The sequence below is a fragment of the Sander lucioperca genome, chromosome 15, assembly GCF_008315115.2.
Source record: "Sander lucioperca isolate FBNREF2018 chromosome 15, SLUC_FBN_1.2, whole genome shotgun sequence".
NCBI lineage: Eukaryota > Metazoa > Chordata > Actinopteri > Perciformes > Percidae > Sander > Sander lucioperca.
Window position 1 is genome coordinate 17,199,663 of NC_050187.1, and position 12,370 is coordinate 17,212,032.

At 40.6% G+C, this 12,370-nt stretch overlaps 1 protein-coding gene across 3 annotated transcripts in view; it reads left to right on the forward strand.

Annotated features, from left to right (window-relative positions):
* slc35f3b (solute carrier family 35 member F3b) overlaps positions 1 to 12,370 on the forward strand; it is a 54,216-nt gene that overhangs the window by 38,594 nt on the left and 3,252 nt on the right. For all 3 annotated transcript variants that reach the window (XM_035992301.1, XM_031303031.2, XM_031303039.2), the window contains 3 exons: positions 2,680 to 3,022; positions 7,836 to 8,055; positions 11,902 to 12,027. In XM_035992301.1, coding sequence (XP_035848194.1) covers positions 2,680 to 3,022; positions 7,836 to 8,055; positions 11,902 to 12,027 — 689 coding nt within the window. The remainder of the gene's footprint in view (positions 1 to 2,679; positions 3,023 to 7,835; positions 8,056 to 11,901; positions 12,028 to 12,370) is intronic.

The window sequence follows — 12,370 nt, forward strand, 5'->3', positions numbered from 1 at the left end:
TTGAGATATAATAAAAAATACACTTAATCAATCCAAAGATTGCATATAGGCTCTTTACTGCAGTAATGTCTGACCTTGACAGTTGCCATTTGATTACAAACAGATAAGGTTAAGAGCTTTCAGTTAATCATTTAGCAGTTACAGAAGGAGACTCTTCCTCTGTGTTTCAGTCATGGTAATAATGGCTTCAAATGCTATTAGTGGAGGAGCCTTTTTATCTCACTCAGCCACTCTACTGACCTAGCTCTCGCACACTAATGAGTTCAGCAGTGCTCCATATCGGTTATCACCGCCATTCAAGGTTGATACAGTATCATTAGTCATCATCAGGCTATCGAAAGTGTTACTTTCATATCATTGAGGCAGTGAGTCAGTGGGTAACAAATGAATATACCTTGATGGCTCAGCATTTAATCATAGAAGCTTCAGTTAATAATTTATACAATGTATTTCATTTAATGAAAGAGAGAATGTATTATATGTATTATATAATATATTATATATTAGCTTACTGGGTGAAAAGAATATCACTACGCTTGATGTTGTCATGACACTTCACTCAGTGTGTTCACATGTGCCAGAGCTGGAAGTGCTTAGCTGGGCCCCAGTGCCTCTCTGGGGGCTGATTGGCTTGGCCCATTACTGCATTTTGAAGATTAAACTGTGCTGCAGTATGGAGCAGTGGCCAGGGCCACAGGATGTGGGACGGAGGCCCAGGAAGGACAAAAACTGGGAAGCGTAAACATGAGATGACCTTCAGAACAAGACAAAGAGGCTTGGAGCTCAGAATAGAGAAACCTAATTCTCACCCTTGTGCCCAAGACTTTGACAGACATTCATCCACGTGCTACTGTCTCTTTTTTTTGGTCTTTGCTGATTCATCATTTTATTGCAAGAACAGACAATGATCTTGAATCATCTTTCATTGCTGCCAAATGTGCCCCAAAACTGTCAGAGCTGTCAAGTGCTTTTTTTTCAGGTGCAAAAGCATTGTTCAGGATGCCCAAATTATGCAGCATATTTTCATCTTAATTGCATCACATTTATTTCCGTAGCAGATAAACAGAAATCAGAATCTCTTGTGCATTCAGCAGAGAGCCTGGGGAAGCCGGGGCATTAGCATGGGAGGCGATAGTCATCAGGGATGTTAATCTGTCATATGATGAGACCACCTGGCAAGGTCAGAGGCAGCTCTTCCAGAAGAATGAGTCGTCTCATTGGGCATGATGGATGGCCTTGTATACAGCTCTTTTGTAAAATAGTAGCAAACAAGGCAATAGGTGTCCCTTTGACTGCACAGATCACAATAACATGAAGGCAGACAGTGTCATCAGTGCTGACTAGATGAAATAATGTGAGATGGTTCAGTGTCCTGTTGCTGTACAATGAGAATTATCACAGTGTAACCCCAACCTAAGTTAGATTTATGGTAGTCTCGCTGAGGCCTTTTGAAGTGCGTTCTGTATTCCAGTCAGCACTGTACAGTGCAGATGAATCGGCAAAAGTTTCCCTGCGGCACATCATTACCTCTGGAAGCACCATTAGAGAGATCCCTCAGTTTTAACTTGTTGGAAGGCAGGAAGCTATAGAAGATGAATGGTGCATATTATTATACAGCCGGAATGAACAGAGCGCATATAGTTGGGTGTTGTTTACTGTGTTGTCCCCTCACTTACACTGCCCTGATTTAAAGGTTGGGATCTTGCAGTTTTGTTTTCTGTGGTAAAAGTTTAGCTATAGGCTCTGTTTGACTCAAATATAAATAACATTATTTATTAGGGCTTTACTAATGATAGTGTTGGTGTTCTTTGTTACTGTTCTGTGCTCTTAGCCAAGATATGTTAATTCATTGTCAATACACAATGTCACTGAGAGATAAAGGGAGGGTGAGTGAATGTAGATCTCCTGTATGAATAATATATATTTTGTTATGTTGCGTTTGAGCTTCTTCGCTTTTATGCTTCCACGCTACGATTAAACAGCTGTAACGGAATTGTTTAGAGGAGACAATAATCAAAGTATCCATGAGTGATTTCAATGACTTGAGATAACAAAATGACCTTGGTAAAGGAATCAGCTTTGAAGCACAGAGTGGGTGTGAGTGGGACAGAAAACAGCACATCAACACTTTGCTTCAATTCCCACATTATTGAAGAAATATGGATGCTATCAGGTTCTGACAGGAGCAATAGCAAAGTTAAGCACACACACACACACACACACACACACACGCACACACATGCACACACACACACACACACACACACACACACACACACACACGCACACACGCACGCGCTATTGTAACTCACAAGGTGGAGAAGAGGTTGTCTTGGATTGGATATCAGATCTGCCCTCTTTTGTCCTCTGTTTGGCTGCAGCCTGTCACACTTGAACACCACATTTTAAACTCAGATGTCTGTCTGATTGACCACCTTCAAGTTCAATTAAACTGTGAAATAAACTATTTTTAGCCAGAAAAAGACATGGGTGATTTGAAGTCATTCACATGGAGAAAACACTCTAATGTAAAAGGTCTTAGTTGTCATTGAGATGTATAATGCTTAAGGGCATAATAAAATTCCTCAGCTGACAAATTATTGAAAAAGATATTCCTGATCATAGAACACATTTCAGTGTGTTTAGTTGTCAGTCTAACACATATGTGTTCATCCATAGGAGAAGACTGCATCAGGGAGAATGTGGTGGGCACCACAGACGCACAGTCTGCTGGTGCTGCGGCCGGAGCGGAGTCCGGCTCCAACAGACGGAAGCTCCACTGCTGCATCAGAGTAACAACCGTACAGGTGCGGAAGGCCCTGTGGGGAGTCGCCATGGTGATATGTGTGTGCTCCTCCTGGGCAGGCTCTACTCAGCTGGCCAAGCTGACCTTTAAGCAGTTTGACGCCCCCTTCACCCTCACCTGGTTCGCCACTTCCTGGAACTGCCTCTTTTTCCCCCTCTACTACATCGGCCATATGTGCAAGAGTCCAGAGAGGCAGACGCCCAGACAGAGATTCAGGTGAGAAGACTCTCACTGCATGCAAGTGAGCAAGTAAACATTACTTACATATCACTTTTTAAACATAGATAATATATAAAACAAGGAGAAATAAGAATGTACATCTACAAAGTAAGCCAAACTAAAATTAGGTTTTGATTTGGCTTCTTTGAGAATTTGTGGAGGCTGTTCCAGAGTCAAGGAGCAACAACAGCAAAAGCACAAACACCTTCCTTGACCTTGGAACAGCCAGAAGTCCCAGCTCTGAAAACTGGAGGTCCCTGCAAAATACAAACAGCTCCTTTAAATACAAATAAGGCTGACCACAGGGGTCGAGATAAACGAGGTAAACAAGGTGTTACAGTAGTCTAGACATGACGTAATACTGTATAAGCATGGACGACTCTTGAGGTAAAGGTCTGTTTTTCACAGTATTCCTTAGTTGGAAAAAAGCAAGACTGAACAAGAGATTTCATATGGAGCTCAAACTTAAGGTTGGGATCAACAGCAATCATATGCAACGGCAAAACTGAATCTCAGTGCCCTGAACAATGTTGTATTGTAGTAATGCTGACAATGCATCAATGTACCATTATAAGGGGGAGGATATTATGCATTTCACTTCATAAGGGTCTACTTAACAGTGCATCTTATCCACCCTAAAACACTTCTCAAGTTCAATTGTTAAAAATGTGTTTTTCTTATTGTCATGGCTACCAAGCCAAATACACACACATCACAAATATTTCTTCTGCAGCTACAACAGAAATGACTACGAAAAAAATATCAACCGTGTATGTGAAGTCAACTATAGTCAAAGGAATTGTTTTCTTTCTATGCTCAGTGATGATGCACTGACTTTATCTCATACAATTTCCCATCATAGAAAATAAAGCAATTTCTCTCTGTCCCCATCCACAGCAGCCTCAGTAGACCAGAATGCAATGCAGTCATTAGAAATCATTTTGTGGAAAGTTTGTTGGAACGAAGAAATAGTCTCACTAGTCTTCTTTATACAGATAAAACCTACAGCTGAAATGCTTAGGCACATCCTGTGGAGATTGTTGAAAAGTCTTGTGGGAAATATATGAATACAGTGGTTTCAAACCTGGGGACGAGATCCCCAAAAAAGGTCGCAAGACAAGACAGCTGCTTACAATCAGAATATGGAATATCAGCATTCTCTTAATGTAAGCCTGTTGATAATCTTACTGAATGAACAGAGTTGTTTACCTTCCATGTTTGCTGGTTAGTTATGCACAGTCACTCCCTGTTCATATTTGTTTTCCAAAATAGCCCACCATTAACTTAATTTGTAATATCAGGTTCCAATACCATCTTTAGTTATGCTGCTGCAGCAACCTTAAAGAATATAAACTTAAGTGTGTTAGAGGTGCATTCACACTTAAAACGATCCATTCATCATGGGTTTTTGGCAAAAATCTGCTTCCTGATGTGCTACTTTAGCACAAAGAGACAACGAGAGTGGTAGTATGTGAAAGGTGTGGTGGATGGGTGAGCCGGGGGGGATTGCACAAGGATCTGGGGCTCCCACTCCTCCTCGGCTGTGCTCCGTATATCAAACACTCTGTTTCCTTTACGTTTATTTAAATCGACCTGCTGGTGAATCTTAGACCATGCGGAGAAATAGAGACCAAAAGTTGACATTTGTAATAGCTGTCCAGTCTCTTTATATAAATCAGGGACCAAAGTAGAGGCAAAGACCTGGCGTTGGTAATAGCTGGTGTCTCTCCTCATAGATACGACATACAAAGATACTCCTTCACTGTAAAAGGCAGATGCTCCTCATTACACTTTGTGCATCACCTTTTGAGATGTACCTGACATACTGTAGCTGCAAGAGACATAAATATAAATCACCTCATAAAATCAAATCAGCAAGTTCTGCTTGTTCATGTTTTGACTTTAATATGAGGAGTACATGCTTCTCTTTGCTGTTGTTTGAGAGGGTTTGACTGTTCTTGGTTATTAAGAAATCATTTTAAAAGTCTTTTGAATGAATTCAAAAGTTGTCAGTGTGAAAGCAAGGATGTTTTTCTCAGTTCCTGAAACCTTTGCATGTTAGCGTTTTTCTCTGGGCAGCTAAAATAACAATTAGTGTGTATGATTCTTGACCTAGGAGACAGTAGTTTGTCCAAAAACAATATTAACTCAAGGTGCACTTACTAGCTTTTTTTCCTAAGGTTTTAATATTGCAGACTTGGAGCTTGCTCAGTTAAGTTGCTTAATTGACTTAAAAGATCGGAAAAAAAGCTAATAAATTGACTTCTATTGCTGATTTTTATTTTCTCATTACCAAGGAAACCAAATACAAATGATGTCCAGGCTCTTTAAAATGTCTACCACCAGAGAACGACTTGCAGATTTGAAACATGTTGCTGCTGGATGCTGCTCTACAACCTTCCTCAGTGCAGTTGTAGATCTGGAAGGCTTTCCAAAATCAATGCAGATTACAGGTCTCACAAGTGCAGCAGTACAGCAGAAACAACCCACAAACTATCCAGTGGTTTGGATTTGAAGGTGGTGTATCCAGTGTCTGTAATGAAATGATGATAGACTTTAATGTGATTGCCACAGAATCAATGTGTTTATAAAGGGGGTGCGAGTTTAGTGCTGCTGACTCAGCTCTCTGGAGCTGATTCATAACAATGCCACTCCTCAGCTAATGCTGCTTCATTACTTTCACAGGGCCAGCAGCTTTCAGAGTAAATGGTGTAACTCAAGAGCACAGTGTGCCAGTATCTCGAAAATGTTATATTTTGACTCGGGGTGTAGTTTTTCTTGGCATCACAGCAGAGTAATGCAACGTAATGTCTTATTGAGTAGAACATTTCCAAACATAGTAACAGAGTAGACAGGATCACTATCAAGTATTTTGATACTGATACATAATGTCACGCTTTGGTTCCTCTCTCACGTTACATTGTGACACATTGACTGTCAGTCAGGCAAATAGCTTTAGACTGTCTGCTTTTATTTAAGGGCATTTTCATTCTTTTCAAATATTTGACTTCTTGTGTGCAGTTAAACTCTATTTTAGACAAGAATCAAGTCCAGCCCTTGAAGTTGAATCACTTCATAAAGATAACAAAATGTCACCAGACTGACTCTTCGTCATTGATCACCAGTTTAAGTTTTACTTCCAAAATATGTCCAGTAAGACTGAGCTCATTATCATTTATTATACTGTGTCATCACAAACTTGCTACATATATTGAACATGCATAAGTTCCAGAAACAGTTTTTTGTGTATGTCCCTAGTGTATTTATAATATATTGACATGTTGGAGCCTCCACCTGGTAAAGACAAAGCATATAAAACACCTGAGGAGGAAATAAGTAGTTTACTTTCATTAATGGAGACAGATCAGAAATATTTAACTTTAATGCCTTGTGGCAGATCTGATTGTATTTGTAAATATTTACTTATTTCTCTCAGTCCCACATGCGCTGCGATGCAATGTTCTCTGGTATCATTTCTTCAGACAGAGCAGTTTGTGTTCATAAATATTGATTACTGTAAAGTCCCAGACCGTAAAAACTCATCAACTCTTAAATTAGTTACAGTGAGGAAAATAAGTATTTGAACACCCTGCTATTTTGCAAGTTTTCCCACTTAGAAATCATGGAGGGGTCTGAAATTGTCATCGTAGGTGCATGTCCACTGTGAGAGACAAAAAATCCAGAAATCACAATATATGATTTTTTAACTATTTATTTGTATGATACAGCTGCAAATAAGTATTTGAACACCTGTCTATCAGCTAGAATTCTGACCCTCAAAGACCTGTTAGTCTGCCTTTAAAATGTCCACCTCCACTCCATTTATTATCCTAAATTAGATGTACCTGTTTGAGGTCGTTAGCTGCATTAAGACACCTGTCCACCCCATACAATCAGTAAGAATCCAACTACTAACATGGCTAAGACCAAAGAGCTGTCCAAAGACACTAGAGACAAAATTGTACACCTCCACAAGGCTGGAAAGGGCTACGGGGAAATTGCCAAGCAGCTTGGTGAAAAAAGGTCCACTGTTGGAGCAATCATTAGAAAATGGAAGAAGCTAAACATGACTGTCAGTCTCCCTCGGACTGGGGCTCCATGCAAGATCTCACCTCGTGGGGTCTCAATGATCCTAAGAAAGGTGAGAAATCAGCCCAGAACTACACGGGAGAACTACAACCTCCTTCCCTCAGTTAGAGCATTGAAGATGGGTCGAGGCTGGGTCTTCCAACATGACAATGACCCGAAGCACACAGCCAGGATAACCAAGGAGTGGCTCTGTAATATGCATCTGATATGCATCAAGGTTCTGGCGTGGCCTAGCCAGTCTCCAGACCTAAACCCAATAGAGAATCTTTGGAGGGAGCTCAAACTCCGTGTTTCTCAGCGACAGCCCAGAAACCTGACTGATCTAGAGAAGATCTGTGTGGAGGAGTGGGCCAAAATCCCTCCTGCAGTGTGTGCAAACCTGGTGAAAAACTACAGGAAACGTTTGACCTCTGTAATTGCAAACAAAGGCTACTGTACCAAATATTAACATTGATTTTCTCAGGTGTTCAAATACTTATTTGCAGCTGTATCATACAAATAAATAGTTAAAAAATCATACATTGTGATTTCTGGATTTTTTTTTTTTTAGATTATGTCTCTCACAGTGGACATGCACCTACGATGACAATTTCAGACCCCTCCATGATTTCTAAGTGGGAGAACTTGCAAAATAGCAGGGTGTTCAAATACTTATTTTCCTCACTGTATATCACATTTTTCAATATGCTAACACTGTGCTCTGCATTATGTCTCTGCACAGGGAGTGCTGTAGGTTTTTCGGGGATGACGGACTGACACCCAAGGTGTTTTTGACCAAGATAGCTCCCTTTGGCTTGCTGTGGATCCTCACCAACTACCTGTACCTGCAGGCCCTCAGGAAGATCAACACAACAGACGTGTCAGCGCTCTTCTGTTGTAACAAGGCCTTCGTCTTCCTGCTGTCTTGGATTGTACTAAGAGACCGCTTCATGGGGGTCAGGGTGAGTACATCTGCCTGTGTGTGTGTGTGTGTGTGTGTGTGTGTGTGTGTGTGTGTGTGTGTGCGAGTGTGCGCGTGTGCACGTGGTTGTTTTTTTACTTCCTGCAAGAACATGTTTCCCGGTACATTTTTAAAAGAGAGTCTGAGTCAAGCACACGTCACAAAACAGTGAATAGTAAAACTATTATTTAGCCTCTAGGTTACACTATGAAAACAACAATAAGCAACATAATAACAAACAAACAAGCAACCGGTAAAAGAAAGTCATTTGTGTCCATGTGCTATTACGTTCGCTTGTATGAGGTTACATATTATCAATGTAGCTTTTGGTTTTTGGAATCAACAATATGGCGCGACATTATCTTTTAATTGAATGTTTGACCATCCTCGTTTTATCTTTAATACCACAGTCTACAAAATTCAGTTAAGATTAGAGCTTGGCCAGTACTGTACTTTTCAGGCCGATTCCATTATGTATATTTAAGTTCTAATGAATCATGAAAATCTGATATATGAGTAGCTCCACCAAATAGTGATTTTTCCTTCCTAGATTGACTCAATTTGAGAATTTTCATAGCCCCATGGAGGCATATGCTGTCACAAAACCAAGCCAAGATTAGAGAAAAGTCAGAAAAATACAAAATTTTGTGTAGCAGAAGTATGCTCTTTCTTCTTTTCTGTCCTGTAAATCACCTCCCTACCCATCAGGTTTATCTTGTGACCCCTTGGACCCCCATCATCCATTAACATAGACAAAGACAAAAATGCTGAATATTTTTTGTCTATGTTACATGTCTGTGCTTCTATTAGCATAATATCTCTGATAGGCCCGTATTGTCCAATAACTTACCAATATGTCAGGCAAAGGCTCGCTGTATGTTGGATAACATTAGATAAAATGACAACATTCACTTGCCTTTAGGCTTCTTATTGTGTCTCTCTTTGGTTTGGTGGAGAGAAAGAAGTCCACTATTTCCTCCAAGCGCTTATGGTAAAGTGTGGACCTAAATTGAGTACTGGTGTGTATGTATCACCTCTATTGTGCACTAGAGTTCACTCATAATGACACACAAAATTCAATTCAATTCAATTTTATTTATAGTATCAAATCATAACGAGTTATCTCAAGACGCTTACAGATAGAGTAGGTCTAGACCACACTCTATAATTTACAAAGACCCAATAATTCCAGTAATTCCCCCAAGAGCAAGCATTTAGTGCGACAGTGGCGAGAAACCTTGGGTGGTGAGGAAAACTTCTTTTTAGGGAGAAAACCTCGGACAGACCCAGGCTATTGGTAGGTGGTGTCTGACGGTGCCGGTTGGGGGTGTGTACATAACTCCGAAAGGAATGCAAATAATATGTGTAGTGTTGCTCTGACTGAATTTGCAGCTGAATGTGTGAGCTGTACATACACAAGCAGGGATCAGTAGTAGAGAGCATGTTACCTTTGTGACAACTTGCTTTCCCACCAGTGATCACTGTGCCATTCGAATGGGCCTCCTGGTGTGTGTCTGTGTGTGTTTTTGTCAGATGATTTTGTTCGGATGAAGAGAGAGAAGGAGTGAGGGTTTGTGAATTGAGGTATCCCCACTGCACTCCTCAGATGCTTTCATAGCTGCAGCCGTCCTGCACTCTGCAGAATGGCTTTCCCCCTTTTCTCTTTCACACACTCACAACCACCCCATCTCTCCCTTGTGCATGCCCTAACTCCCCACCCCCATTATCTGCGATGAAAGGCCTCAGTAAGAGACAAATACTGTAATAATCTTGCTTCTCTCTCTCTTACACCCCCAGCCTCTCTTTCTCTCTCTCTCTCTCTCTCTCTCTCTCTCTCTCTCTCTCTCTCTCTCTCTCTCTCTCTCTCTCTCTCTCTCTCTCTCTCTCTTTTGCTTGGTGGTGGGGATTGCAGTGTTTGGATGTCTGCAGCAATGCAGGGGATCTTGGACAAGTTTGTCATGAAAGTGAAGGAGGGGAGAGAGAAAGATTTGGGATGCTAAATCATCCTTATTAAACAGGGATTAAACATGTTGTTTCAGTGATATTGTGTACATACAAAAATGGCTCAGTTTGGTGGCAAAGTCAGAATGGTTAGAAGGTCATGGAATAAATCCACGTGCCTTTTGGCTGATGTGTGACTTGCATTTGGATGTATCAATTGTACAGCCTAATCCACATCTGCATACTGCAGTAATAACACTGTTATCCCATAAGCTACTCAATGTGCAGGTGACATGATGCTTTCCTCCTCTGACGCTGTGCTAAAACATCTCAAGAAACTAAAACACTAACACATGTGTGGTCGCTGACCTTGTAAGCAAACAGTCCATCACGAGAAGAAAGGTGTAGCTGTGATTGACAGCCAGCCTGCACTGCAGAAACAGACATTTTGCCAAAGGTGCCCAAGGGCTTTGGCCAAGCAAAAACATACGGCTCATTTATCTTCCTGACACCTTTTTAATGCACAGCTTATCCACTCAGCTGGACGGCACCCTGTCCCCATCGCTATTCTTCAGCTGAACACTCTCACACATACATGCACTCAAACATATAGCAAAGACAAACGTTAAGTGTATAAAGCGTAGATGATAGATTTTGGTATGGATTCTTCACGGTTGATTTAAAGCGGGATTAAACATGGTTTGGTGGCATTTTGAAGCTGTGATAATTGCAGAGGCAGGGAATGGGAGTGGGTGTGAGGAGTGGGGGCTGGCAGATCAGGGGGGGGTATTTGGTTTGTAAACATGATGGCAGTGTAATGAAAATCAATGTCAGACAATCAAGCCAACACTGTAGAAGCTGCCAGCTGTGTTGAAAGCATGTGCGGTGTGAATCTGAGAACAGTTTCATTTGGAGTGTGTACAGTGGTGGAAGATGTACTCAGATCCTTTACTTAGTAAAGGTACCAATACATTAATGTAAAAATACTCCACTACAAGTAAGTCCTGCATTTAAAATTATACTAGTAAAAGTACAGAAGTATTATAAGATAAATTAAGTTAAAGTATTAAAAGTAAAAGTAGTTGGTTTTGCAGAAAATCAACCCCTGTCTCAGATATATTACATAATTATATTACTTATATGTTGTCAGAAGATTTAATGGGAGAGGAAAGACGAAAACAATCTTTGATTTTACTGACAAATATTGGAGAGTTTTACTTATTTGGTACCTCAAACAATTATTAAAATTAAACCATGTGAGAGGTTTAAAGGAGAAATGTCTATTTGGTGGACCAACCAACAACTTATGTACAGTAAGGGGTCACAAGCACACAAAAAAGCTGAAACCACAAGTTACATTTTTGTATTTTATTAGTTTATTTCATGTATTAATATGTATTTTATGTAAAATCTTAATCTGAAAAGAAACCAAATAATGAATGTAGTGGAGTTAAAAAGTACAATACAATCCAAAACGCATTCAAGTAGAAGTATAATGTATCATAGAATAGTACAAATACCTCCAAATTGTACAGTACTTGAGTAACTGTACTTAGTTACATTCCACCACCAGGGTGTATAAGTGCTTGTGTTTGCCTGAATGTGAGAAAACGTAAATACCAAATGAGCAGACTGCGGAGGATAAAATAAGCCCCACATTTTAATCACACCATTACAAGCCGTGTCCCGTGATGCTTCTGCAGTGAAAAACAATGTGCCATGTGTGCCTGCTGTGTCCCTACATAGCAGGAAAGGCTCGGGTGTCTTTATCACCACACTGCGAGCAGCGTGTAGTCCATCCGTCATTCGCTGATGTTCCTCCTTCTCTCTCTCTCTCTCTCTCTCTCTCTCTCTCTCTCTCTCTCTCTGTCTCTCTCTCTCTGTCTCTCTCTCTCTTTCTCTACAGATAGTAGCTGCTATCTTGGCCATAGCAGGCATTGTAATGATGACCTATGCTGATGGATTCCACAGCCACTCAGTCATCGGCATTACTTTGGTCGTGGCCTCTGCTTCAATGTCAGCCCTCTACAAGGTATTTGTTTGCAATATATCAATTGTAAAAAACATTACTGAGCTTGTGTCCTTCCATAAACCTCTCCCTTCATTTGCACTGGAATAAAAAAATGTTGAAAATAGCAATAATATAATACATAAATTATGTATACTGTAAATAGTCTTGTCTTATATAAGAAATCCTGGACTAGCTGCCTTCTACTTATGTAACCAGGTGGCAGAAGACAGGAGGAGATTATGAAATGTAAGACTCAGCTGACAGAAGTGTGTGATATGTGAGTGTCTATTTGCTGACCTCGGGCTGCAATGTCCTGAACAAGGAGGTTAGGGGACAGATAGCTATATTTTGACAGCGCTCTGGT